Here is a 26,465-nt window from a genome sequence, read left to right as displayed (position 1 = left end):
TTGTTGAGACGATTCACTTTCTTTGAACATGTCTTGTGTGGATGAGGATCACATACCAATTCAATTCTCAGCCTATAGCTGCTTCATTTGCAGAGAAGGGGAGATAGTGGTCCTATTCTGCCAAGTAACCCAAGTAATAGGCTTGCTTAGCCAGTGGTTTTCAGTCTTTGACACCTATGAAGGTTCAGTGGTGATTATCACAACAGAAGGAAGACTTCAAAGTAACCTAGCCCAAGCAGTCTTCCAGTCTCTTCATCATCTTCATTCTGACTGTGCTGGAATTTCCAATAGTTTTTGCTTATTGTGGCAAGCTGAAGAAAAAATGCTGCTAAGCTCTGGTGCTGAACTCGAAACAGTTAGCATGCTGTAGGGTTGGTATTGGCTGACCTCTTACCTATCTTGACTTCTGCACCAGCTGGCTTTCTTCACCAGGTAGTTCCATTGCTGAGTAAGTTTCCATCAGGAAAGCCGCTTCACTCTCTCACCTGCCATCTTTTCCAAGCCAGAAGTGGGTAGGGGCTGTGAGTTTGCTCACGGCATGTGCTTACTGGCACTCCTCAGTCACTGAGGTACCACTGTTGGAACCAACCTAGAAACACTAATGAAGACAAAGAGTGTATGGGATTATGTTTTCTATTACTAAGATGCCATCTGTGATGACCCCTTATCTCTCTTCAGGCTTTTAAAGTTCACGTGGATGAGTTTGGACTCAGAAACCCGAACTTTGCTTTCTAAGACAGGCTTTTGGAAGTGTGTGACTTGGTTGCACAGGTGGTCTCATAGCAGTGCTAGAGCTGTGTCAGCATGCACCCACATAATATGCTTGAGAAGTCTGGCTGCAGTTGGGATGCTCCCTAGCTGGATAGTTATTTCTGAGTATTGTTTTAGGAGTCAGATGCTTTGCTGTGGTATCTATATGTTTTCTGTAGGGAAATAACTTTTCAAAGTAGCAAAATGAATGTCTATTGTGATGGGCGTGCTACCTTTAAGATAAACTCTAGGTGGACTGACTGACCAGGGGCACCAGTTCCCAGAGGATGCAGAGTGCTTTTGAGCTTAGAAGATTGGGCTTTGTGTTCCCATCGCTAGCATAATCTCATTTGGTTACAGTAACCGTACTGCATAAGCAAGCAGCAGAGCTTGAGGTACTACTTCTTTGTAAGAATATATTTGGACAAATTCAGCTGCGCTTCTCAGCAGTAGGTGTCTTTGGCACTCAAAAACACACCTGCTTACTGAACCTTTCATCTTGCTGTGCCATAGTAATTATAGTCCTGGTATCCTGTGGATCACGTTCTGGCGTGGTGATACATGTAGGACCTCATCTGAAATGTTACGGGCTGCTTATGAATCCAGATCCCACAGTCCTGGTTCCCTCGTCAAACGGACTGGTGTATGTTTTCCATCTTGCTCCATTTTCCTTTGGTCAATGACAATGTGATCAGGAAACTAAAGACTGAAAGGAGTCCTGCTAAATCACACACATGGCATTTCTGATAACAAGGACTCTGGTTATCAACAGGAAACCTGTGAGCTCTGTTCTTCTGGAATTATCTACAGGAACTCCAGGGCCTTGTGCCAATACAGCCTTAGCCCGAAACGTGAGTGGCTGTTGTTACATCCACTGCTTTGTTAACAGTAGAGAAATAGAAATGGTAGAAGAGATTAGACTGTTGGTTTAGCATTTCTGTAATCTGGATGTTTCAAATCTTAGCTGCATAAAGTTTTCTAAATAACTAAAGAATCTGAGCTGTGTTAGTTGGCTTCATGTCTGTGCTTTTCTGGATCGGTATTCAGGTGCCATTCTCTGGTTCCTTAAAAAGAGTAGCTTTTTTCCACTAGGGACGTTGTTACTGTGGCACTTGAAACTCTCATAAGCTCACTTGATTGAGTAGCTGTTTACACCGCCTATCTCTGTGAAGAGGACCTCACTGAAATCTCTCTCCAATTCTAGAAATTGCTGAACAGCCAGCCAGCTGTGGCTCTGTTCAGATCGATGTTGAACTCTTCTGTTGCAACAGCTATGGATGCTTTTGCATTGAAGCATAGGCAGTGTTGTGTGACTGCCCTATGAGTGATTTAGGCCCACCTCCTGTTAATTCTGGTGGTGCAGAGGTTTGCTTGAAGTCAGAGAGAGAGAAGGCGGTGCTTACTCGTAACTGCGGTTCTCTGAGATGAAATGTCCCTCAGTACATTCAGTTCCAGGGTGATTCTTGGGGATGCTGCTGGACTTCAGCAGAGACTAACCATAGGGCAGGGGGTGTGTAAGCAGCCTGGGAAACTGGTTATCATTGTGCCCTCTACATGAGGGCTAACAAAACAAAATTTTGTGTTGGATAATAGGAAATACAAATTTTCAGTGTGGATGCAAATGTGGACTTTTTGCTTTGGAAAAAGACGTAAGCATATCTGGAGACAGTGACGTGCTCTAGACGAGAACCAGTCAGTGCTATGGTAATTCTGTCCTGAACTCTTTGGTAATATCAGACTGCTGAGGCTGCTCACTTGCTGTGTTTTTAGACAGTCCATTTATCTTGAGAATTACAACTTCCCCTCAGACAGCATCCTTTAATAGTGCTAGACTCGTGTAGTCTGGGTAAGAATCTCAGCTCTCGGGCTTCAAAAGTGTGTATTTGGGGGAGATTGAATTTAAACCTTTGCAAAATCCATTTGTGTCTGCCATGTCACGAGAACTTATGGGAGGGGTCTCCATCAGTAGAGAGGTTCTCTAAATTTGATTACATTTAGTAGTTAAAATAGTATTGCTCAGAGATAATTAAATTGGAAACTCTTCAGACGGGGATTTATTGAGTCATTTTTTAAATCTAATACTTTTTTCTCTGTCATTTCTTGAAACATCTAGATACTGGCTGCTCTGCAGAAAGATAACCGGGAAATGGAAAAAGGAAGTCCTTCACTCAAACGTTAAAACTACGATTGCCTCCAGTGACTCACAGGAGAAGTGGCAAAAGTACTGAGTACTGTTTGACGTGTATGAGCCTGCAAATCAAAGTGTTATTTCAGAGTTTTGTTTAGTAGTAGGATAGCCTTAAAGCGGGGGGGGGAAGTTCTTGAGAGCAGTAAAAAAAAAAAAAAAGGAAGAACATTGAGGGATAAAACCCTTCTAAGTGAAACCTAGGCTTAGCCTTAAACTTTTAGTGGAATGAGCATTTGCTGTGGACAGCGTTACACATTCTGTACTTCTGATGAGGGCAGTGAAACCGAACAATATTAAGGGGTTTTTTTTAAGTTTCTTTTTTTCTTTGATGTTTTAAGACTGGGCTTTCAGCAATGTCAGTTGCTTTGAAAGCTGTTCCCCAGTTTCATTCTTAGGCAGGATATATTTCCCATACCCATAACAGTAAGTGGATGTGGATTTTAAATAACTGGTGCTGGAATTCATAGTTAAATGATGTAAGGACCATTTCTTTAGAAATGCTTCTTGTTTTCTAGGCTGTGGGTCCCATTTACCAAAGAAGTCATGTAGACATAGAACTACATTCCATTCTTTAATAAGAAAAAGTTAGGTAGAAAGTAAACTTGGAAGAGAAGTCACGCTAGCAGTGCAAAACCAATTATTCTTCAAGATGCCTTGGAAATCTGTGTTTCCAATCTGGATGCATATGGAAGAAGTTCCATTAATCAGACTAGATTCCAAATTGACCGGAGGGTTTCTAATATTAAGCTGGCATCGTTTCCCAATTGTACACCCTTTCCTCGGTTTAAACACAGGGTTACATACTACTAAACATATGTTTCCACATCTCCTCCTTCTGGGGCAGTGCCGTCTCAGGGTGTTCTTGCCTACCAGCTACTAATTCCTGTGCTGCCCCTCCAGTCATGCTGATAAAACTGTGGGCTGAGCAGATGAATTGAGAAATGGTTAAAAGCAATTTTTATAGTTTCTTTAAACCTAGCTCTGCTCACTGGCAAAACTGAGGAGGAAGGGTGTAGGGGAGAACTTAATGTAAGCCAACATTGCTGCTGAAAAGAAAAGGTTCTGGGGGGATCTCCTGAAGCTGCTGCTGCCACGGTGGGAAAGCGTTATGTGGAGCTGATCTAAATGTAGTGACGAGTGAAAGAAGTTTACTGGGGAATGTGCCAGCCAAATACTATCAGGTACAAGTACAAGCTGTCATTTCCTAGTGTTTTATCCAGCCTCTAATGCATGGGAGCAAGTTACAGAGATGGCAAACTGTGGTTGCATAATACTGTTATACAGCTTAGATCCCCTCTGCATTCAGATGAATGTTGAACTGTAAATCATGAGTGCCTCTGATTTACAAGAATGTTTATTGTGTAGTGTATAGTGTAAAATCTATTTTATAAATAACGACGATCATTGAAAAGGGAAACTGAAGCAATATTTGTGTTAACTGTAAATCGGCGTTACTAAATCCTCTAGCTATGTGGTCAGTGGTTTCCCAGTGCTCTTCAGTCTGTTTTATGCTGATTGTTTTGGCATTGTCTGAATAAAAAAATGAGAATAATAGTTGCACACTGCTCAGCTCAACATACAATGTAAAAGACTGTAGGACACAATCAAAAAGTTGTCCTTTAGTACAAACATTGTTTCTGTGAGGGATGATTTGATTGTAATATTAAAAAGAGTAAGTGAGATTCCCTGGTAAGTGAGGACGCATAGTTGCTGCAGAAGTTGTGTAATGCAAATGCAGCTTGCAAGTCTGATACCTCACGGGCCTCTTTTCCTGTCCACTTTGTGTACCTGGCATAATGGATGTGGTTTTTTCTGTTGGCCGTCTTAATTTCTCCGTAAGACTTCATCTAGGTCATCACTTACTGAAAACAGACATCAAGATGTTGGTATGAAGCACGTATTAATTCTTCTGGAGTTTGTATAGCTTTGGTCCTTGAGTGACCGGTACTTGTATGCTACGTTGCTTTGAAGTGCAATAGAAAGCTGGAAGGTCAGTAAGTGTTTTGTAATATTACTTTTTCTATTATTACAACAAATAATGCCTTTCCATGAAGGAAATGAGAGGCCTACCATCTGAAACATTTGCACTATGCTTTTAAACAGTTTATTAAACACAGAGACAACTTTTTCCTCAATATACATTTTTAGGTGGTACTGTAACAGGCTTTGTGATTTCAGTCTTCATCGCAACTAGATTTGTATTTCCTTTTAAACCAAGTCTACAAGCGTGGCTTGTTTGTCTGGTTAAAATGCATTCTTTAGCCACTAGGTATCTTTGCAGCCATCGACAGCCTGTTCTCCTTTTTCTCTTCTTAATAAGATGTTGAATGTAACGGTGAAAATGGGCATAGTTGTGGGGGAAAGGCCTGCTGCAACACTTGTGCACTGTTTGTTACTTGCAAATGTAATTATTTTGTTCTGTGATTTGATCTTTCTGTTCTTAGAAGATGTATATATTTTCTAAATGATTTCTTTGTGTATATAAGGTATGTTCTTTAATGAAGAAAAGCAATGCAATAAGGAGCTTTGCACAGTTTGTTTTCAAACAAAATACATCTTAAAAAAAAAAAATCACCTGCCTAAAGATGCAATTGTTTCAACTTCTCAGTAACTTGATTTGAAAGTAACGCTTGAATTTTGATAAAAACGGAGATGAGTAGTAAGGGCATGGAATTACTTGCCACTGAGCTTTTCAAATTTCTTGCAGCATACCAAATCTCTTAATTAGTTATTAAGGAATATTTCTGTAATAAATTCAGGGATTCCATAAAAATTTTTGACAATTCTGTTGTTCAGGTGCTTGAGAGTATCTGTAACCTGATGTGTGAGATTTTCTTTCATTGAGCAAGTGTTCCTATCAAGCAAACTTTATTTTCTTCATGGGTTTAAGGAAAAATAAAAATACTGCAATACATCCGAAGTCTGCAACTACCACTGTACATGCAGCAGATTAGAGAAACCAGAAAACTTCAGCCAGGTTTGGAATTCTGTGCGACCTGCACTTTATAATAAAGTTTTGCAACTTCAATCAGCAATCAATCATTAACATTATTTCATTTAGTAAAAAATTTCATTTGAAAGAAACAGGTACCTTGTAACAGCTTATTTTTGAATGTTTTAGAATCTAGGATGACACAGAGAACTGTTGATACATCCCCTGTACATCATGTTTAAATTGGTTTTATGTAGTTATCAAGTTTGTTTTGTTTAGATATGTGTATCAAACTGGAACTTTTTTCAACTGTAAATATATGGTTTTGTTAAATAAAGTCATGTAAAGTTATCTTAATCACCTATTGTCAGTGTAATTCAGAAATTAGCTAGCTGCGCTAGCTACTCTTTCAATAGAAAAGCTCACTTTTCATAATGAGGCCTAAGGTGAAAGGTACAAATATTGGTGTTGTCTTTTCATTCCACGTGTTTGGGTGTTACATTTGTCTCCTTTTACTGTCCAGCAAAACCAGACAGAGGCGGATCTCCTGGTATTTTCATAGAATCATAGACTTGTCTAGGTTGGAAGAGACCTTTCAGATCATCTAGTCAACCATCTTGTGAAAAGTTTTTGAATATTAGTTGTGTAATGTCTCTTAGTGAATTGAGTGTTGGAGCTGTTGAAGATCCAGAGTACTTCAGTTGTTTGCAGAACAAGAGCCTCTGCTGTTCCACTGTGTTTATGCAATAGTTCTGCAAAACTGTAACGATCTTAGAAGAAGATAACCAAGTCACTGCTGCATGATTGCAGTAAGAGTAAGAAATTACTGATCTCTTATTTTGCTATGACAAGAAAAAACAAGATTCAAACCTTTAGTAGTGTAATAGCCACTTTAATTATGCTTTGTCTTTTAAATACCCAGGCAATTATGAAAACCTAGTTCAGAGATTTAAAGAAGAGAAAGGTGTAAGCCATTCCTAAAAATGTCTTTATGTAACTTTATCTACTTTTTATCCCCATATAAGTGTATTCAGTGACTTGTGTACTTTGTTTAAATGCAGCAGTGCAGAGGGGACTGAAACGGTGATGGGCTTACGCTACTCTCTACCTCTTCATACACCATGAATGAGGAGGACAAGGCTGAGGACCCTCTAAAAATGTAGAAGCTGGAAGACTAAAAAATTCATAACTCTAGTTTTGAGCGGTAAGATTTATGTATATTTTTATACTATGAAAATAGTTCTTAAAGTAATAAACCTTTCTTGTGCATTGCCAACGTAAACGTGGCAGCCAAGTATACTTACAGAATAGGTGAATGATGTAATACTTCTGTAGTATATTGGCTGTATGCAAGTCGTGTCAGGTATTGACAATAAACTTCTCTCTGATCTACGAAAACCACCCCTTGCGATGTGTGGAGAAGGCACGTCTATTTATTGTACAGGTGAAGCTGATACTAAGTGATAAAATCCATACAGTTAGGGTATGGTGAGTGCTCTTATTAAACGGTATTTCCATGGCCTCAAAGGACAGAATGCTAAGGTGTTTTTCCAAAAGTGTAGGCTTTTGACAGGCTCTTTTTGTTTCTTCAGGATAGGCACGCATGTATGTTTTCATTCAAAAATGGGTAAAACTGCTCTTATCACTTCATTGAATGCATAATACTGACATGTCATTTAGAAAAGGGTTTTTCAGGAGTATGTAATGTATTCCCCAGGACTTACCAAAAAGGAGCATGTCAAAAACGAGAATTAGGGAAAACTCCTTAGTTTATTTTTTCCCATTCTTTCTTTTCTTTGGTCATCCTCAGCAAGGAAAGAGGAATTGGCTTCCTTGATTTTTTTCTGGATTCCACTACAAGTAAGGATCACACCAGCATGGTGACGCTTCAGTGTTTCCAGTTGCTGACTGAGCAGCTCTGCAGTATCCACCTTTTCTTCGAAGTCCCGAAGCAATATCTCATTTCCAAGCAACCCACACTTCTGCTGCAGTTTCAGATTGTTTCTCCGCAGTCTGTCTCTGGCCTTTTTGGTTTTGGTCAGAATGTCTCTCTTCTGGGCCAGGACGGTCTCAATGTCCATCAATTCAGCCTTTCTGTCTTGATTCTCAGCTTCCACAAACTGTAGTTTTTCCCTGAACTGGCTGAGAATATGTACTGCCTTTGATACCTTCTTTTTGAGCTTCAGGATTTCTTCAGTGAGGTCATCGATCTTTTCGCTGTGTTTCTGATTCTCTTTCTTCATGTGCTCAAAGTCCATAAAATGTTGACCCTCTGCCAGTTCTCCCTGAGCTTTCAAGATGGTTTCAAGGGTTTGGATTTCATGCTTCAGCTTGATATTTTCCACACGGGCCTAGAGGAGTAGAAACAAAAGAAGAATGACTTTTTAAAATCTCTGCCTTTCCAGGGAAGAAGTGCTTCTTTTTAAAAGAAGTCATGGCAATAATGAAGCTTCAAGGGGAGAAAAGCACGGTACCCCTTCTGTTGCTTAATACTGAGAAGTAGATGTTAGTGGAAGAGGAAAACGCTGCCCTTTTCAGAACGTTTATGACAAGCGAAGATAGAGATGAGACAGACGGGACTGCGGCCACAGCTCCACCGGGGCCCTGATCCTCACCTCACGCACTTGTTGCTCCTTGTCCCCTTCACGGGCCTGGATGCGCTCCACCGCCCTGGCCGCCGCCTCCCTGCCGCCCAGCCGCCGCCCGAGGCTGAAGACGGCCACCGCCTTCTTGCGTGCCTGGAAGGCGGCCCACTCCGCCTGGGCTCGGGCCTGCCGCTCCTCGCCGCCCCGCCGCCGGGCCGCCTCCCGCTCCCGGCAGGCGGCGGCCTCCCGCTCCCTCTGCTCCCGCAGCTCCTGCAGCCGCCGCAGGCGCTCGCCGTACCGCTGCGGCCCGTCCGCCCCCGCCTCCGCCCGCGGCCCCTCGCCCCGCCGCAGACGCAGCAGCTCCCCCAGACGCAGCTGCAGGCGGGCGCTGGCCTGCCGCAGCCGCTCCCGCTCGCCCGCCAGCCCGCGGTGCTGCTCCAGCAGCTCCGCCCGCTCCCGCCGCTCCTCTTCGCCCTCCTCCGCTACGTCCCGCTGCTCCGCGGCCGCCTCGCCCGCCGCCTCGCCGCTCCTCCGCTCGGCCTCGCCGGGAGGGACTGCGGCCTCTTCAGGCTGAGCGATGGGAGGCGTCTCGTCCGCGGCACCGTTCCCGCTGATCGACGCCGCCGCCTCCTCCCCGGCACCGCCGGCTGCTGGCGCGGCCTCCGAGGGCCCCGGCGGTCCCTCCGCGATCTCCGACCCCGGCGGCTCCGGTGGTTCCCAAGGCTCTGGCGACTCCGAGGGCCCCGACGGTCCCTCTGCGACCGACGGCCCTGGCGGCTCCGAAGGCCCCGGCGGTCCCGCCGCGACCTGCGGCTCTGACGGCTCCGACGGCTCCGGCTCCTGTACCTCGCAGGGCTGTGGCTCCGCCGGCCTCGGTTCTGCGGGTTCCCCGGGCCCGTCTAGCACCTCGGGCCCCGGCGACTCCCCTGGGGCAGCCGGGCTCAGCTCCCCCGGCCCCGGCAGCCCCTCGAGGCGCTCCGGCCCTGGCCCGCCGGCCGCCGCCATGGCCGGGCTGCTCTACGCTTCCCCCGTTGCCCGGGCAACGGGACTCGGCCCCGGCGGGCGGCCCAGCCCCGCCCCGCCCCTCTCCCCGTGTCTCCGACTCGGCCGCGCCCCCTCGCCCCGGCCAACCACTCAGCGGCGGGGTCGCTCGGGGTCGCCTCTTCGATTGGCCGCGCGCGATCCGTCTATCCTTTCCCGCGACCAATCGTAGCCGCTCATTCGTTTTGATACCCCCCGCGCCCAGGCGCGTTGGCCCCATTGGCCGGGGATCCGAGGGGAGGGCCGAGTCCTCCACCCCCATTGGCCGATCGCCGGTGGGCCCCGCCCTCCGGGCGGGCGGCCATTGGCGGTGCCGAAGCGGGGGCGTGCCGGCGCGTGCGCGCGGCCGGCCGGCGGGCGGGGTAAGATGGCGGAACTGGGGAAGAAGTACTGCGTGTACTGCCTGGCCGAGGTGAGTTCCCTCCGCTTCCGCTGCACCGAGTGCGCCGACATCGAGCTCTGCCCCGACTGCTTCTCGGCGGGTGCCGAGATCGGCCCGCACCGACGATGGCACGGCTACCAGCTCGTCGACGGCGGTCGCTTCACCCTCTGGGGCGCCGAGGCCGAGGGCGGCTGGAGCAGCCGGGAGGAGCAGCTGCTGCTGGACGCCATCGAGCAGTTCGGCTTCGGCAACTGGGTAAGTGCCGCGGCGGGCGCTCCCTAGGCCTGGGGCGGCGGGTGCGGGGGGCAGCGGGGGCCGCCGGCCTGAGGGGGGGCCGTCGGCCTGGGCTGAGGGGGCCCGCGGGCCTGGCAGCGGCGGGGGACGCGCGGCGTCCTGACAGGAGGCCCCGCTGTCGCCCCCCGCTCCGAGGCGGTGCGGGGACTGCGGCCTGGCTGGCTGGCAGGTGCGGGTGGCCGCCTGCCGGGTTGGTGGCCTTTACGTGGGCTACTGTGGGAGAAGTGTCGCTTCAAGGAGCGCTTCAGGCTTCTCGGACCTGTCGCTACCTCAAGTTCCATCCTGTGCCTTCCCCCCAGCCTGTCTGCGTTACAGATCTATCCCCTCTTCTTCTTACTGTCTTTTTCTTCAGGATGTCACAGCTGCAAAGTTGCTGCTTGCCTTCTGTGTGCTGTACAGTCAGGCTCGTTTTAATAAAGCAGCAGTGAAAAGCGTCATAATTTGATTCATTGTTACTTGATTATATTCTGCTTCATTAAATGTGGAGCCTTTTTGAAAATAATGAAGTTTATCATTATTGTAGCTTTAGTTCTTAAATAACTAGAAAAGAGTAAATGCTATCTTTCTTACTGTAAATACGCTCTTTCTTTATTTCTATATTGCTCTAAAAGTACTTCGGCAATGCAATATAAATGAGCAAAATCCGAACATGTAGTGATCTCAGTGCTGGCTTGGGACTGAGGCAGCTTCCTGGTGATGGTAAGCTTACTTTTTGAGCAACGGATACTCAGGAATCGCCATGGGGATCCAGTGTCTCGATAGTGTTCCTGTAGCTAGAGGATCTGGTGCAGCTTGCCTTGGTGATGTTCCTGAGCTCTTTCCGTGGTTTACATGCCCCCTGCGCTTGTAAATACTTATCTGGACCTAAAAATGCAGATCTGATGGAAACGCGGCTAACTTCAGTATTGCTAGAAAAGTTTAGGCATTGTGAGTTGGCTTTTGAGGAGCAGGGAACAAGAAGTCGTGCTGTTACCTGAGTGCGCATTGTGCTGGAGATGTAATGGGAATCATTTTATCGCTCCTCCTTATTTTCCATTTAGGAGGACATGGCTGCTCACGTGGGAGCCTCCCGAACGCCTCAGGAGGTGATGGAACACTATGTGAGCATGTATATCCACGGCAACCTGGGAAAAGCCTGCATCCCTGACACTATTCCCAACAGAGTAACGGATCACACGTGTCCCAGCGGTGGCCCGCTTTCTCCTAGCTTGACCACGCCGCTCCCACCATTGGATATATCGGTGGCTGAGCAGCAGCAGCTGGGATACATGCCGCTTCGGGATGACTACGAGATTGAATATGATCAAGATGCGGAGACTCTGATCAGTGGCCTTTCGGTGAACTATGATGACGATGATGTGGAAATAGAGTTAAAAAGAGCTCACGTAGACATGTATGTAAGGAAACTCAAGGAGAGGCAACGGCGGAAGAACATTGCGCGAGACTATAACTTGGTACCGGCCTTTCTGGGGAAGGATAAAAAGGACAAGGAGAAAGCTCCCAAACGAAAGATCACAAAAGAAGAGAAGGAGTTGAGGCTGAAACTGAGGCCTCTGTACCAGTTCATGTCTTGCAAGGAGTTTGAAGACTTCTTTGAGAACATGCACAAGGAGAGGATACTTCGAGCAAAGATTCGGGAGCTGCAGCGGTATCGTCGAAATGGAATCACCAAAATGGAAGAGTCGGCAGAATACGAGGCAGCCAGGCATAAACGGGAAAAGAGGAAGGAGAACAAAAACATAGCTAGTTCTAAGAGAGGGAAGGAAGACGGTAAAGAGGGTGAATTTGCTGCCATTGAAAACCTGCCTGGCTTTGAACTCCTATCGGACCGGGAAAAGGTGCTCTGCAGCTCTCTAAATTTGAGTCCTGCACGTTATGTGACTGTAAAAACTATAATCATTAAAGACCATCTCCAAAAAAGACAAGGAATTCCTTCAAAGAGTCGCCTTCCCAGTTACTTAGATAAGGTACTGAAGAAAAGGATTTTAAACTTTCTCACAGAAAGCGGTTGGATATCCAGGGATGCTTCATGAAACTCAGCTGATCTGAAAAAACACAGCAGAGGCCCATTAGAGCCTCAAGAACTCCGTTATTTTTTCCTTCCCTCCCCAAAGATACAGAAATTATGTCCCTTAACAACAACAAAAAAGCAAATATGTAAACCCCCACAGTATTCATGATCCGTGGTTCAAATAGACTTTAGCTTTGGATCATGGAAAATACTTAATTGTGAAACTTCTACATTGGATTTCACTGCTTTTGGTACATTATTAGAACAGATTTCTTTCATGTGAACTTATTCAAGTCCAGTAGTCCCAGAGTGCTTTACTCCTTGCTGCTGGACAAATGAATATCTGTGTAATCCTTGCTTGTTTTTTTGAAGGGGGGAGATAGTTTTCAGCAAATGAAACCTTCTTCTCCCTTTTTTTGTTTTGTTTTGTTTTTTTTTTTTTTGGCGTAATGCTGGCAGCAAAGTGAAGGTTACAAAAGTCCTGAGCTCAGGAGCATGCCGAGCGGGGATTTTTGTGACCATTGCTAAGGTTTCCGAACATTCTCCTTAGTAACTACAGCCGAGGCACTGGGACAGCGGGGTGAGAGTTTCTGTTGAGAATACAGCAGGGATGAGCCATGGCAGGGAGTAGAAGGAATGAAATATGGTAGGTGAGATGCCTCCAGGTACTTGTGCTGTGGAAAGGGTTCTTGAAGAGCTACTGCCTTCACACCCAGCTGGTCCGGACATAGCTTTGATGTGTTTGCTGAAACAGACCCCACTGAAGCTTCGATGTTAATTCACTCGTAGCGAAGTTGCAGGAGTACAGGGCAGCTGTGGTGCTCTGTTCCGGAGAAGGGGTCAGCACTACTGTGAAGTAGCTGATTTGGGCCAGAAATGGGGTTTGGGAAAAATAGGCGGTGAGTTTTCTTGCAGGGGTTGGGAGCCCCAGGAAGCAAAATCAGTTTCTTCTTGTGGGGGGAGCCTACTCCTCCTCCTTTGATATCTGTAACTTCCAAGCTTCTACGGGCTGAGGAGGTGTAGCTGCCTCCTTCTGGATTTGATTGTGAGGGACAGGGAGCGAGATTCTCAAACAGAGAGTGGTGACTGAGATGATGATTGTTTTTTAAAAACAAAAATGAGAAGTGATACAGATTAGGTAAAAATACACGGCCAGCATGGTCTGGTCCTAAAGTACGGAGCTGTAAATCAAGCCATTACAGGGTTCTAATTGCACATAACTTGAAATGTACCGGACTAAACCTGTTGAAATGACTGACATGGTAGGAGAACTGTGAATGCAGCCCAGTGCAGGGAGAACAGTGCACCGTGACAGATAACTCGTCACAACTCTGACGACTATGCTCTCAACTGGGTGCTTGCGACAGGCGCCAGCTGGTGATATAACACAGCGCGTAACAAATGCCAGATCCACAGTGCTGTACCGATTAGGGGAAACATGTTGAAGGAGGACTAGAAAACGATTTTTATACTCGCTTCATCCTTAAATTCCCATGGTGGTATTTAATCAAATGAATAAAAATTGGTGGTTGCCCCATGGAAGATGGCACAGTGTTACTTGTGCCTAAGCCTGTCTGCCGCTCATGTCCAGAGCAGGAAGCGGTGACTGGAGGCCAGCTGGGCAGGTCTCCTGGAGCACAGGTGTGCCAAAACGTGGAACTTCACTGGCTTCCGAACAAGTGCAAGCACTGGAAACAACATCTCGGTTTGATGCTTTGGGCTGTAGTCAGTGAGGATACCACAAAATCTTAAAACAGTATTAATTCTGCACCTTGGCAGAGGTATACTGATCAGAACTGGGTTTTAGTTAATGTGTCCAGCATTACCAAAATAGCGTTACCAGTGAGTTTAGAATAAAAGGGGTACAATTACAAAGCCAGCATTTCTATGGAAGAAAAAACCAAAACTCTAGTGCCTTTTTCTTTTGAGCTTGTGATGTTATGTCCCTTCAAAAAAGGTAAGGGCTATGTCCTCTCGGATGTAATATTTTGTTTGGCTTACGTGTAGGTGGCTTCTTGTGGAGTACTTGAGCCAAAACTGTCTCTGCTTGGCAGCAGTGGAACTAACTGCAATGTGCAGAGTAGCTTTTAAGACCCACTTCCACCCTATATGCATGTACAAAGAGCACACAAGTTCATAAGGTATAAACCCTTGGTTATTTTCTCTGTCCTACTCCCGTGGAAAGGAAGCTCAGCCTTTCTTTCTAGTATTCTAGTTATGCAATTTGGTTCTTCCTGTAACTTGTTACCTAACTGCCATAACATACCATTACTGATAAGTGTTCCGGAGCCTCAACTCTGCATGTAGCTGGGAGTTTAAAAGAACTGAGGGGTTTTTTTAATTATTATTTTCTCAGATCCGTGATTTTTGTATTTCTACACTGTTTTGGCACATCTAAGTCTAACTGAAGCAATAGTCTAAAACCCATCTGAACAGTAACTTAAAAAAAAAAAATCTAGGCACCAACGAGTCACTTAAATGTTGAAGTGAATTCTGCATTTACATTTTGTAGTTTCTTAATTCCTCAGCCCCTCCAAAATGTTTCTTTGGTGCTAGACGTAACTTATTGAACATCAAAATGAATGTAAAATAAAGTATTTTTAATGTATGAAATATGGATATCAATATTTATTTTATACTTGCAAGCGAATTCAAGGTGGTAAATGTTTGCTTTAGCAAATACTAGTCCCTTGGAAAGGGCTTCCCTAGAAGCAATGTCTCATTGTCAGCTATGCTTTTAATTTTAAAGGTGACTTGCACTAGAGGATGCTGCTGTTCCATATTTTCACATGGAACTGATTTAGTCTAAGCATTCCTTTGTTATGAGCTGCTGTTTTTTTGTTTGATTGTTTGTTTGTTTTTAAATTGAGATGCAGTTATATTAATCCAGCAACTTACTAGAGCTACGCTGCTTCTCTTCTGTGGTGAAGGGGCTGAGAAAAAAAACATGGCAAAGAGCTCTTCAACTTGTATTTTCTGTTGATCTGGAAGTGCTTCCTGTACTGTACGAATAACCTCGCCTTCATGTTGCTAATGAAAAGGTGTTTTATATGCTTAATGCTCTTGACTTTTCTAATTAAAGATATTACTAATGATAGTATCTGTCCTAACAGCATTGATGTAAACCTATGAAAAAGTGTCACTCCATAAGCTATTCAAAATACTGATCTGCTACTGATAGAGGCAGCAATAAGTCTGTTTTAATGCTGTATGTTTACTTCAATCAGTCCAGTCCCGCTGATGTTCTACAGTAATATTTGCTCACTAGGTAACAAGGGAGCATTAATCTCCATTCTGTGTGTATTACCCAGCGCAGAAGGGCTTGTTACAGAGTATTCTGGACACAGACCCTCCTGCCCTACGTTCCGTTGCAGTCCCTGCAAGCATTAATAACAGCGTTAGTAGGTTTGCACGAGCCTTTGACCATAAACTGCCTTGTAAATCACACAAACTAAGCACTCTGCCATTATTCTCTTGTGTGGTGGCTGCATCAAAGTTCTTTGCAACTGTAACAGATTTCATTAGCTTTTTGGTTTACTATCTCATCTTGCAAAATGTTTTTGCATGTGCCCCAATTGCTCTTAAGTGATGACACATTAAATACTGTGAAGGAAGGTACCTGGTGAGCATGTTCAGCTCATCAGCTGCTTCCTTAAAGGGAATGTTGCACTCATTTGAATAGTGTCCTGGTGCAGCTGTGCCAGACACACAAATGCCTGTGCTGAAATCATGTAAAACCTATCTGATGTTGTGCACACTCAGCATTTTACTAGGTTTTTGCATTGTATATTGGTAAATAAACTTGTATTAAAGTTTCTTTCTATTATTGATTTGATGGTAACGTAGCTTGTGTAATGAGGAAAACGGTTGAAGTCTTTGCAATAACAAATGGAGATGCATTTAGCTAAATGGTGATGGGTGGAGAAGTGGTCTTTATGAAATAGCTAAGCCAGAGGTACTGGTGGTAGCTGCTCTTATGCTTAAATTTCAGAACCACCTCCCTCTGGTCTTGATTTCTTCAGCGCTTCTTATTGTTGGACGGCAGAGTGCAAGATGTTTTGAGCTCTTGGTGAAGACTGAAGCTCTGAAAGGGCAGGCAGAGGAAAAGGAATCACTTACTTAAATGAGACAGTTATGAGCTTTAAAGATATTAGTTTGTGTCTTGCGTTGAACATGTAACAGTAACTTGTGTTTAGAAATACCCTGAATGAAGTAATGTAGTCCAAAAAAGACAGTTTGTGTGAGGTGCTGGGAAGCTCATTAACAAAATCTTAGTCTGCCAGGGAAGAAGCTGTCTGTTTGTTTTAATTACCCTACTGGAAAAACTTCTATACTAATGAAGTTATTAGATTTAGTTTAGATAGTGGGGTTGGGAGGGGACAGAACAACACATGACAGTTCTGAAGAGGAATGTGGCAGAGTAGTTGAGCACAGGTTCCAATCAGAGTGCAACAAAACTGTTTCTTCAATCCTGCTTCACACAGCTACAGCGTGCTCTAGCCCAGATGGAAGAAAGTTACTTCCAAATTGAATTTAAGTATATGGATTCCCCTTTTTTTTTCCCCTGTAGTGTTACATTCAGTCTTTGCACTGTAGTTGTCTTTTCACGCACACCAAAAAGTATCCTCCCTCCCCTGCCCAGTCAAAGCATTGATTTTCTTTCTTAAGAGTTGAGAAAGAATGAATGAATCCTTAAACATGGTTAATCCCCAAACAGTAGCATGGGCTTAGGTTGTTCCTAGTTAACTGTCTGATTCCCATGAGGCAAACCAGCGCTGGAAAAAATGTCTTATGGGACAAGCGATCACTTCTCACCATAAGGTGGCCTACTGTTCAGTAAGCTGTTGGCAACTCTGTATCTGAACCAAAAAAAAAAACCCCAACTTGACCTTAGGTAAGAAGGTCCTTAATGCAAGACAGCCAGAAACAAGGGTGAAAAATTTAGAAGTACTTACTGTTTAACTAGTCCTAATAACATGCATAAGTAAGTTTGAAGTTTCTGTCCTGTGTGTTAAATGTGTGGGCTTTGAGGATACAAGAGGACAGATGCTTTGTCAGCTGTGCAATTTGCCAGGTTCCATCCACTCCTATCTGGGTGACCAGACAAATGTAGGACAAAGCATTTGGTTAATCACATATTGTATTTTAGCCTGATTCTGCAGGATTGGGAGCAGCAGCTGGAGTTAGACATGGTGAGAGCTGCGTATGGGAAAAGTTCTGTTGCAACTTAAGATCCAAGCTGAGTAAATGCAAGAAATGAAGATGAAACTAAGTTCACGTTTTTGTTTGAGCCACTTTCATGCAATTATTTATGTAATTCTAAGAGACAGCATATACCAAACTCTCAGCTACTCGCTTCTTTGGGTATTCTGGCTTTCAGCAGGGTTGTAACTACAGTTTGCATAACAAACTGATTGTAAAGCTTGGAAGTTACAAGACTATCAAAATTGTTTAAACCAATTTATACAATATTAAATTAAAAATCCAGAGATAGGATAAATTCTATAGGTTCTTCAATGCCATACAAGTATTAGATGGTTTTCTTGAGTCAACATTACTACAGAACACAAAGGGTAGAAGAATTACAAAAGTTGTCTACTCTCCATTGCCTTTTATTTACAGGTCAGAATTCACAAAGGTTTCGATTTCAGTTGTTGAGAAAAATTATTTCTGAATAGACAAAAAAGGGCATTTATCACATGTGTGTAAAAGCTGACAGACGCTTGCAGAAAACAGGTTATTTATTTGTACTATTTCACCCACTTCTGCAATGTTACATCCTGTAAAACAAAAGGAAGTGTTTGAACCACTATTTGGATTTTCAGTCTACACAAAGTGATAAACATGAGATGGGAAAATTCTTGTGAGCATTTCGTTGCTTTCAATTTAGTGCACCTTTGGTAGCAATAGTGGTAAAAAAATGTTATCATCTAAAGCATTTGAGGGCTTAATGGCTCTTGTATTTCACACTTAAGAAGACAGCTTACGGAACAGTGATGTTGAAGGCCACTAAGCAAGAAAATTTAATTGTCTGCTTCATTTTCACTAGGAGACCTCAACCAATTCATATAAACCTCTCAGGGGGCAGAGGAATGAGGAAAGCATGGTGTAAGAGAAAAACCATCCAGCTGTTTAATAGTTGTATGGCATTTTAAATTCTCAGATTAAGCATTTTAAGCGTCTTTCACAACACCCACCAAGGCAGGCCGCAGTGTACGCCCATGCAGCTTATAGCCAATCTTGGATACTAATGCAATAGTGCCAGGCTCCTTCCCTTCCATGGGAGCATGGAACAACGCTTCGTGTTCATAGGGATCAAACTTGGCTCCGACAGGATTCAGTCTGAGCAGGCCGTGTTTTTTAAACACTTTTTGAATCTGTACTTCTGTCATAACAAGACCTTCGTATAAGCTCTTCAGGTGAGGATTTTCATCCTTAATTTCTTCTTTTGGAACACTTTCTGTTGCTTTCTCCAAGATGTCTGCAACTTCTAGTAAGTCCTTGCAGAAGCTCTGAATCCCTAAAAAGAAATAAGAGAAGGGTCTGGGATTACACCACTGAGGGAAACAGGCATTAAAAAACCCCAACCAAACACAACCCCAAAACCTCAGAAATAATCTGTTCTCTTTTAGGTTTTTAACAAGGTACATGATATTGTAAACATTTGCGGTAAAATGCCCTTCACAAGTTTACTTGATAATACAGAACTATTACAGATACCTTGAAATCTACACCAACTCTTCTAGTTCTATGGGAAAAATGTATTTCAACTTAATACTTAAAAGAGGTAAAGTTACACTGATGATCTGACATTAACAGTTAACATTCTAACTGAAGTTACCAAAACCTTCAGATGCCTTAATGTAGTTTCTTCATGTCTCCCTCATCCTGGGATTCACCTGAAGTTCGAAGCATTATGTTACCCTATTCCTACCCTTTAATCTGATGTGCTAAAAATACTTGCAGAAGAAAAAGCATGTAGTCAGACTGACTAGGAGTCTGAAGATGAACGGGGATTCTGCCTTGAATGGAAAGAATTCACACCTCTCCCTTCCCACTACAAACCGCATTTATGGAGTCAGAAGCTACGCCTTTGTAAAGACAAAGCAATTCCTAAGCTAACGATAGTCTGCATCCTGAAGCTGTTCTCTGGCTCACACTAAAAGAATCTGGACTAATCTCACTTAAGGCAAACTGTCTCTAGAAATCATGAAAAATCAAAATAATTCACTAGAATAACACATTTCAATGTAGAGGTAAGCCACTGACAAACTGCACTGCATTTTGGTAGCTTTGTTCCTTTTCTTTTAAGCCACAGACAGCCTTTTCAACTCTAACTCACATATTAGATGTTTTTTTTCCCCTTACCAAGAAGCAATATGAGCAGCATTACCAGAGGACAAGTCTTTCTTAGGTTTAAACAAAAAAACTACATAAACACCTTGCAAGATTTATAGGGATCAGCTAGTTCTCAGGAAAGGGTCTGAGACAACTTTAACAACTGCACAACTCCATAGAGTTCTTTATAGAGCTCTTTATAGAACTGTAACTAACAGTGTCCAAGTAGTTCCAAAAGTATGAACAAATGAATTGAGGTTTTCGATTAAAACTAGAACTGTGGTTAAGGCAGAAGTGTCCCAAAACCAGATTAACCAGTTGTCTAGGGATCTGGATCAAACCAAATAACCAAACTCTTCAGAAGGTGATTTGTTTTGGTTGGGTTTTATGTTTTGCGTTTGTTATTTCTGCAGATACCTGTGACTGCATCTCTGTGAATTTTTGCAAGTCTGAGAAATGAGCTTCTCTTCCTTCAACAGCAAAAGCAGTCATATACTAATGATAAAATCATGCAGATTATCTGTAATTTATAATGAGAAATTTTATTTGAATGTTTATTTCTATTATAGCATCTCTGAACTCAGACGTGACTCAAAGCCCTTCTGCATTAAGTAGCATATTAGTGAAACAATGCTTATTGAAAATCATCTTCAGGATGAAGCATTGAAACATCCATGAAACGGTATAGAATCATAGAATCATAGGGTTGGAAGGGACCTCTGGAGATCATCTAGTCCAACCCCCGGTACAAGAATACTACGTAACTGAGAAATGCTTTTTCTTACAGTACACATTAACTGAAGACCCCATATTCAGAAATTAAAACTTCTGTATTCAGAAGAGCCAAAAAAGAACCAAACCCAAAATAAACACCAAGAACAAAAAAAAAACCAAACCCAAACCAGAAGGAAAGCTAGTATTCCATGCTCTTGGTTCAGGTTTTGGCAGTCAATTTCAAGACCAAAGTGTGTGAAAAAAAGCAAACTTCAGGACACAAACCTCACTGAAAAATCTACTCCTGCAGTACATATTGTAGGAAATCAGACACCAAATTTAAAGAGTTCAAGTTGTTTACTGTAGCAGTGTAAGTCTCATCTTTGTCTAGCGAGATGATTACAAGTCTGATGCAAAGTGAGGAACTGCTCAAACCTCTCTGCCTCAAATACATTTTTTAACCAAGTAGTCAGAATCACTGGGAAGTACAACTTGTCAAAACTGTGGGCCAGTCAGCTCAGTTTTCCGGGCTTTGCATTTCCTGGGTCTTATGAGCATACACACAGGGAGTCTCCACTGACCGTATAACTTTGCCTCTTCTACCAGTTTCTGGCTTCTTTGCCTCACGTTTTCTGCATCTGCCAAGGCACGCTTGTACTTGTCCTAAAGAAGAAAAACCAGTAACAGAAGAGATTTCATTCCTGGTGGTTGGATGGTTCACAATAATTCACAACAGCATATTCAATATAACCCAGCATTTTAAACAGTTACATAGCCTAAACCCACCATCTAATGAGTAATCTGAAGACAACATGACACTTATCACAGCATCCTTCCCACCAAGGCAGATGTTTCCTTCACTTCAGTGCAGACAGAAGTAACCGAAATGAACTAAGAGGGGTCTCCAGACTCTTAGTATTTGTCAATAGGTTAGCTGGAAAAAAATTTTAACTCTACAGATATATCAAGTTTTATGGATCAAAGATTTCTGCTTTTTCTGACGTGTGTTCACAGAAAGCCTTCATCAGTCATAAGGTATTTTGACACTATGGCAAATGAGTGTCCGCCAGTTACTTCAAACTTCACATACTATGAAGTCTAACTCCTCTGTCGTTCAGGTTAAGTTTTGGTCTATTGCTAGCAATATGGCCATCTAAGAGCAGATAAATGAAGAATGAAAATTCAATACTAAGAATGAAATTCAACAAACTTAGGCACTTCAGGTTGAATGCTTCACCACCTAACCCAGAATTCCATGTTAGGCTTCCACTCTGAATATGCTTGACCTTCACATGCTTAATGAAGAATCAAAACAGAATAAAAATAGTCAACGAGTTGACTGAAGAGACATGTTAGGTAGCCAATAGCAAATGCTGTCACCAAAGATGCTAAATGACATCTCAGCTCTGTCCTTCAGTGCTTTGGGAAGGGCAACAGAAAGGAAACTCAATCCAATTATGATAGGTGCTGCTTCTAGAGAAGGTTCTGGGCTACCTCTCAAAGTCTCAAACACTCTAGAAAGACATTTTGTATAAAGCACTCATCCAGAAAAGCAACACCTTTGTTTAATCCACACCTCCCACTTTTCAGGGCATCCTCCACCCTCTGCTCAAGCCGCACGTGGGAGAAAATGCAAGATACACTACGCCACACAGAGGGAATGAGACGCTTCAGCCTTGTGTTTGAAGAGCTCTCCAACAGAGAAGGTTTGAAACTTCCAGTTTTTAAGTACCTAATAAGTACACTATTATAGAAAAGCTAAGCATCATTAACCCTGACCTTTGAAAAGTCAGCAGCTGCTTTCATAAGGCCTACTTTTAGCACAAGCAAATACACACATCAAAGACACATTCAAACCCTTCCATGGGCTTACAAAAGTTATTTCTCCACTGAGTAAAACTTAAGTGAACTGAAGTCAGCAAAACTCAGTTACAAATTTTCAGGCTGGAGAAGGTCCAATTCCATCCAGAAACTGAAAAGAAACTATCCAAAAATCTTAATTTTGGTCTCAGGTCTTGTAGTACATTTACTCTTAAGTTTAAAGAAATTATTGAATTGCAGGTTTTTATTCAACAACTAAACAGCAATCACACAACTGTATCCACATCATGCACGGAGAACCCATAATGAGCGCTGTTCAGTATGCGGTCTGTGAAGTATGCAACCTGATGACCAAAAGACACTTACGGTAACGTCTTTTAGTTGTTCTTCCAGTTTGGCCTTTTCTTCCGTTAACATTTTTTCAGCAGAGCTGGCTTCAACCTTCTGCTCATTTTGGCTCTGACTCTGGTCCTCTTCCAAGTTCTGGCCAGTATTTTTCTGTTGTGTTGCTACACAAAGCAGTCGTGGAGAAGTCCTAAGGCAAAAACACGTGGACAATATTAATAAGTTTCTTACTCTGGACGACACTTTATTTGACACGTCAATGTGTACAAAATTCTCACATTAAAGCACAAATTAATACAACAATTCAAGGTCTGTAAGAACTGTTTGCAGAACCTTTAATCAGAAGTAACTGAAGCTAGCCTGTCTGAATTGTTGCAAAAAATAACTTTGCTGCAAGAGAACAATCACTGGGCAGCAGCTTGTAAGTGTCGACTAATTCAGTTTTAAAATCGCAGCGCTTTTAAGGGCAATATGAGCTCATTTTCAGCACAGTACTCTATCAGGAAGCAAATCTAGTTTCTGTGATGCAATCACCTGCAACAGCCTCCCAGAAGACACACCGACGAGAACAGTGGAGAGCAACGGAAAAGCACCTTCTGTGTCACTCCTGTATCTCATTGCTATTTTGCAAACACCACGTAAAGAAAAGCCAGTCACCATGAAGATGGCAATTTATCCCTTCCTAACGCTTTTTGGACTGAAGTAGCCGAGCTACCTGAGCAAACCTGTTCACGGACGGGGCAGGTGGATCAGTGCTGCAACGCCAAAAGGCCTCGGATCCCCGCACGCCACATCCCGACCCCAGGCCTGGAGGCCTTCGGGCTCAAGACCGGGCCAGGAGGGCCCCGCAACGCCTGGCCGAGCCGCTCTCCGGGGGAGGGTAAGGGAAGCCAGCAAAGGGCGGCGGGGGAACGGGGGCCCAGCACCACCATCCCGTCCTGGCTGCAGGAAGGGGCTCCCCGGCGCAGAGCCAGAGGGCCGGGGCTCGGGGAGGGAAGCACCCCACCGCGGCGCGGCTGGGCCCCGCTCTCCTCCTGGCCTGGCCGGGCGACGGCGAGGCGGTGACTGCGGACCCGTTCCGCCGCGACCGATGTGGGCCAGGCGGCGCGGCGCGACCCTCACCTCAGGGAGAAGCTCAGCAGCGGGTACCGCGGGCGCAGCGCGGCCCGCACGCACTGGGCCACCGCCGCCATAGCGCCTTCCTGCCCACTGACCGCCTCAGCCCGCCCCTCCGGGCCTCCGACAGACCGCCGCCAATCAGCGAGCGGGCAGGCTAAGAGTGATGTGGCCGAGGACCAATCCGCGAAGCGAACGCACGCCTCAGGCCAAACAGGCGAGGCGGGAGGGGTGGAGCCTGTCGCTCTTCCGGAGCGCTGTGGGAAGCTCCTGCGAGGAGCGTTCTCCTTGCCCCGCCTCGTGGCGGAAGGTGACGTAGAGTGGGCGTGGCCGCAGGCTAGGCGAGGGGGCGGGGCTCACGGCTCGCACGCTCAGGCGCCATTTTGTCTTGTGAGGGTCGGAGGCGGGAGGGCCTGTGGCTGCCTTGAGCCGCGGCCCCGGGGGGCCGTTGCTGCCCTTCCGCGGGGTGGGAAAGCATAATGTCGGGAACGAGAGCTTGCGCTCGTATGCAGGGCACTGGCTGAGGTCAGTTGTTGGTGTTTCCCTGTCAAAACTGGATCAGCACTAGCTGGAGGCAGTTTGGTGGGTGCAGGTGAACTGGTCTAAGGATCCACGTGTTTCCTGTGCAGGTTGTGGCAGAAAAATTCTGAAGCTGAAGATTGCAGCACATTTTTTTTAAGTACTGAATAACCCTGTTATCAATAATACCGTGTAGCATCTGTCAATAGTTTGTCTGCAAACCTCCATATAGAGGTTTTCATGATGTATGTCTATACACATTGTAACTGTTGCATACAGTCTTGCTGGATAATCGTCATCTAAAACCTTGATCGTCCATTAAAAGGGATAATGTTGCTAATCTACTGCTGTCAAATTTGGCCACCTGTTTGTGCAAGTGTCCCGTGTAACTGGGGGCTACGGAAGCCCTGCTTGGTGATACTTGGATGACTTCTTAACTTCGGCAGCGTTGTCAATTAGTTTGTCATTATCCTGTTAAAAGGGAAAAGAAAATCAAGGTCATGCATTTATCGTACAGTCACGAAGCGAGTGCTAGATTTTTCATAGATGCGTGAACACCAGCTGTTAACCTGATTTTTGCATGCATTTGTACACTTCCCAAACAATTTGAAGAAGATGCAGATTCCATAATACAAATTCAGTAAATGTTACGTTCAAGTGTGCAATTAAAGTACTACTAAAAAAGAAGCTGCAGAAGACATTTCTGGCTTGCTGCGTAAGAATCCTGCAGAAGTTAGGACTTTGCTAAGTTCAATCAAACTTTGGCAGAGGACACTTAAGTTTTCAGCTTGGCCTTTATTTGGCAGGTCTATGATGTGTTGCTTCACGGCCTCTGCAGAAAGCAGGATAAATGGCATAACGAGGCCAGTGGTCTCACACTGTGACAACCATTAGATCCCCAGGAGTCTCACTGTCTCTTACAGTTACATGGATTTCTCCTGTGAGAAGATTTGGAAGAGCATACTAATAAATGCTCTTGGGTGACAACAGACAGCAGCTCTAAGATAAGAACCAAATGGTTTTGCAGTCTGTGGTTTTTATATTTTGGTGATTGCTGTTTTGTGAGGTGACACTGGTACAGTCCAAGGGCTTGCCTTTACAGAACACAGCAAAGAAAAAGGATGTACGCCGTGTGCTATCCATACATGGAGTGGCTGTACTGCCTTCAGTATCTGCTTTCTGGAAAGTAGGTAAGCCACAAATTCCAAGCTTCATCCTCAGAAATACTGGAAGAAGTAATTGAGGAAATCTGTTAAAGAGGCCGATAATGCTGAGGAAGGATCAGAGAGAACAAGGAGAAAAATAGGAGTAGCCATAAAGGACCCATTTACCCCAAATGACAGTTCATAGGCTTTTTGCAAGCAAATTTTCAAGATATTCCACAGTGAAAATGGATTTTGTTGTGATTTTCTGAATGTGAACAGCAAGCACAGATACTGATGGGTCAAGACTTAACAGCACATGCAGCACAGAAGAAGAGCGCGCAGGTTTACATGGAGCTTGTTTGCATCGTGACTGATGTTGGCTGTAAGTCCCACTGACAAAAAAAAAGTTTTTCATACTTTGTTCTGACTTAGACTGTTGCAGTCTGATCTGTTTTATTTGTAGTGCCACCTAGTGGGTTGGTTTTTTTTTAAACTCAACTAGTGAGTATTCAGTATCTGTTGTTTGACCCAGTTGTCAGTCACAGATATTCAGTAACAAGCGTAGTTTTGTTCTTGAGCAGTCCTCTCTATATCAAGCGGCCTTTTGCTCTTCACATAAATACCGGGTTTGAATATGATTTGATAGTAAGTAATGCTTATTCTGAATTCTAAAACGTTAACCAGCTGCTGCTTTTCAACTTGATGTGGTTAAAAGTGACTCTGACCTCTAATTTCTGTGGACTAGTGATAGGATCAGATAGTCCGGATATAATTCACAGTTCCTCTAGTGGTTTACTTTGTGGTCTTCTGCAGTTATTTAACCTCATTTCCACATTTCTACAACTGTAAATTAAGGGTAGTAATCTTTCAGTACCTTACAAGAAAGTTGTTTAGAGAGCATGAGGGAATTTCTGTGATATTTTGGAAATTCAAAATGTCAACTGAATGATAAGTCTCTTTTTTAATATTAACATTGCACTTGTAGTAAAGAGACTTGTAATCCTTTAAGATGATAAATGCCATAAATGCAAGATTTGTGGTTGAAAAGTTAAATGAAAAATCAAGGCATTGCTTTTTCTCAAAAAAAAAAAAGAAGCTAGTTCTGTCTCCTAATGTTAAGATAATCCATTGATATTCAGCCAGCAAACAGAATGTCATTATATTTGTGTTTCAAATATGAACTGTATTATAAATGTTTTGAGGGTGAAAGCAAAAGGCTATCATGGCTTTCTGATCAGCAATGTTATATGTCATCCTAATCAGAACCAAATATTGAGCTGTGGT

General features: G+C 43.9%; 4 protein-coding genes across 7 annotated transcripts in view; 2 read left to right on the top strand and 2 right to left on the bottom strand.

The window, feature by feature from the left end:
• Positions 1 to 3,042, top strand: part of TBC1D14 (TBC1 domain family member 14) — a 74,119-nt gene extending 71,077 nt beyond the window's left edge. For all 4 annotated transcript variants that reach the window (XM_063337232.1, XM_063337233.1, XM_063337235.1 and 1 more), the window contains one exon: positions 2,864 to 3,042. In XM_063337232.1, the coding sequence (XP_063193302.1) occupies positions 2,864 to 2,929 (66 nt within the window). In that variant the 3' untranslated portion in view covers positions 2,930 to 3,042. The remainder of the gene's footprint in view (positions 1 to 2,863) is intronic.
• A 3,247-nt stretch (positions 3,043 to 6,289) lies between these two features.
• CFAP184 (cilia and flagella associated protein 184) lies at positions 6,290 to 9,609 on the bottom strand. The gene is made up of 2 exons (XM_063337236.1): positions 8,486 to 9,609; positions 6,290 to 8,221 (listed from the first exon to the last, which is right to left on the bottom strand). The coding sequence occupies exons 1-2, from the start codon at positions 9,458 to 9,460 to the stop codon at positions 7,622 to 7,624; spliced, it is 1,575 nt and encodes a 524-aa protein (XP_063193306.1). The 5' UTR covers positions 9,461 to 9,609; the 3' UTR covers positions 6,290 to 7,621.
• A 115-nt stretch (positions 9,610 to 9,724) lies between these two features.
• Positions 9,725 to 16,000, top strand: TADA2B (transcriptional adaptor 2B). Its single transcript, XM_063337237.1, has 2 exons — positions 9,725 to 10,133; positions 11,213 to 16,000. The coding sequence occupies exons 1-2, from the start codon at positions 9,864 to 9,866 to the stop codon at positions 12,203 to 12,205; spliced, it is 1,263 nt and encodes a 420-aa protein (XP_063193307.1). The 5' UTR covers positions 9,725 to 9,863; the 3' UTR covers positions 12,206 to 16,000.
• A 1,305-nt stretch (positions 16,001 to 17,305) lies between these two features.
• GRPEL1 (GrpE like 1, mitochondrial) lies at positions 17,306 to 23,681 on the bottom strand. Its single transcript, XM_063337238.1, has 4 exons — positions 23,524 to 23,681; positions 22,423 to 22,591; positions 20,817 to 20,898; positions 17,306 to 18,703 (listed from the first exon to the last, which is right to left on the bottom strand). Exons 1-4 carry the CDS (start codon positions 23,592 to 23,594, stop codon positions 18,357 to 18,359), a joined length of 669 nt encoding a protein of 222 aa, XP_063193308.1. The 5' UTR covers positions 23,595 to 23,681; the 3' UTR covers positions 17,306 to 18,356.
• Between the last annotated feature and the right edge of the window lie 2,784 nt (positions 23,682 to 26,465).

Source organism: Chroicocephalus ridibundus, chromosome 5, assembly GCF_963924245.1.
Source record: "Chroicocephalus ridibundus chromosome 5, bChrRid1.1, whole genome shotgun sequence".
NCBI classification, from domain to species: Eukaryota; Metazoa; Chordata; class Aves; order Charadriiformes; family Laridae; genus Chroicocephalus; species Chroicocephalus ridibundus.
This window is presented reverse-complemented; position numbering and strand designations above follow the sequence as displayed.

Coding starts and splice junctions, on each gene's coding strand:
- CFAP184 (XM_063337236.1), bottom strand. CDS start 9,460: ATGGCGGCGGCCGGCGGGCCAGGGCCGGAGCGCCTCGAGGGGCTGCCG. Junction 8,222..8,485: donor AGGAGCAACAAGTGCGTGAG/GTGAGGATCAGG, acceptor CTACTCCTCTAG/GCCCGTGTGGAAAATATCAA.
- TADA2B (XM_063337237.1), top strand. CDS start 9,864: ATGGCGGAACTGGGGAAGAAGTACTGCGTGTACTGCCTGGCCGAGGTG. Junction 10,134..11,212: donor AGTTCGGCTTCGGCAACTGG/GTAAGTGCCGCG, acceptor TTTTCCATTTAG/GAGGACATGGCTGCTCACGT.
- GRPEL1 (XM_063337238.1), bottom strand. CDS start 23,594: ATGGCGGCGGTGGCCCAGTGCGTGCGGGCCGCGCTGCGCCCGCGGTAC. Junction 20,899..22,422: donor AACAACTAAAAGACGTTACC/GTAAGTGTCTTT, acceptor TTTCTTCTTTAG/GACAAGTACAAGCGTGCCTT. Junction 18,704..20,816: donor AGAAGAGGCAAAGTTATACG/GTCAGTGGAGAC, acceptor ATTTCTTTTTAG/GGATTCAGAGCTTCTGCAAG.